The sequence below is a fragment of the Lepidothrix coronata genome, unplaced genomic scaffold, assembly GCF_001604755.1.
Source record: "Lepidothrix coronata isolate B3197 unplaced genomic scaffold, Lepidothrix_coronata-1.0 Scaffold233, whole genome shotgun sequence".
Lineage (NCBI taxonomy): Eukaryota > Metazoa > Chordata > Aves > Passeriformes > Pipridae > Lepidothrix > Lepidothrix coronata.
The window spans coordinates 1064707-1066055 of NW_016690413.1; the positions used below are offsets into that span (position 1 = coordinate 1064707).

Sequence of the window (1349 nt, forward strand, 5' to 3'; positions counted from 1 at the left end):
ACTTGCCTTCTCCATCCCGGGCACTTCCTGCCCCGCGTCCGCCGGTGCTCCCTGTACGTCCCAGTTCCACACCGGGGGTCCCAGTGCGTCCCAGTTCCACACCGGGGGTCCCAGTATGTCCCAGTTCCACACCAGGGGTCCCAGTACGTCCCAGTTCCCCTCCAAGGGTCTCAGCACATCCTGATTCCACGCCCAGGGTCCTGGTATGTCCCAGTCCCACCCTGGGGCTCCGTCACGTCCCAGTTCCACACCGCAGGTCCCAGTAGGTCCCAGTTCCACCCTGGGGTTCCAGCACGTCCCGATCCCACGGCCAAGGCTCCGACACCTTCCGGCACGTTCCGGCTGCGCCTCCGGCCGCTGCCCTTGGCCTTCCCCTGTCCTTGTTCCTGCCGAGATTTCCTCTTCCCTGCAGCCTCCTCCACTTAACCCCCGCGCTGCCCCGTGCGGGGGTGAGGGCACAGCTGTTTCTGGGTGCTCTGCCCCCCAACACTGCCCCCTCCCCACTCTGCCCCCCACCAGCCCCTCCCGGTCCCCCGTGTGCTCCCAGGCAGGAGGATGCTCCCAGCTTCACGCCCTGGAGCATCCCTGGAATTTGGGGGGGGCACCCTGAAACTTTGGGGGTGTGCAGGAGAATTTGGGGTGCTGGGAGGCACTTGGGGGGGGGGACTGGGGGTGTAGGGCCAAGAGGGAGCCAGGCCAGGGGTGTTGTGGGCAGTGGGAGGGGTGGAGGGTAGTTTTGGGGTGCAAAGAGGGGCTGTGGGGGTGTTTGGGGTGCAGGGTTGGAGGATGGGGATTTGGGGTGCAGAGGGAGGGTGTGGGCGTGCAGGAGGGCGTGCATGAGGCTTTGGGGTGCAGGGGGTGGCTCGTGGGGGCGCACATGGATATTTGGGGTGCATAGGCGCGCACAGGGGCATTTGGGGTGCAGGGAGTGGTGCAGAGGGGTGCACGGGATATGTGGGGTGCAGTGGGGTGCACATGGATATCCGGGGCGCAGGAGGGAGTTGATGGAGATGCACAGGATATTTGGGGTGCAGAGGAGTGCACGTGGATATTTGGGGTGCAGGGGGCAGTGGAGGGAGGTGCAGATGGATTTTGGGGGGTGCGTGGGTGCTCATGGTCATTCGTGGAGCGGGGCGCACACGGCTACCTGGGGTGCAGGGGGGTGCCCGTGGGTATTTGAGGTTCAGGGGGTCGGGGCGGTGCGGGGGGTCGCGGGGGTCCCGTCTCTGGCCTCCCCGGTGCCCTCCGGACCCCTCGGAACTACAACTCCCGGCAGCCCCCGCGCGGCGCCGCTTCCGCCGGGCCGGGGCGGGGCCGGAGCGCGTGAGCGCGGGGAGGGGGCGCGGGGG

The 1349-nt window shown here is 67.8% G+C and overlaps 1 protein-coding gene across 1 annotated transcript in view; it reads right to left on the reverse strand.

The window, feature by feature from the left end:
* The window catches only part of USHBP1 (USH1 protein network component harmonin binding protein 1), a 2631-nt gene extending 2616 nt beyond the window's left edge, over positions 1 to 15 (reverse strand). The window contains exon 1 of the mRNA XM_017834341.1: positions 7 to 15. Within this exon, the coding sequence (XP_017689830.1) occupies positions 7 to 15 (9 nt within the window). The remainder of the gene's footprint in view (positions 1 to 6) is intronic.
* Positions 16 to 1349: the final 1334 nt, after the last annotated feature.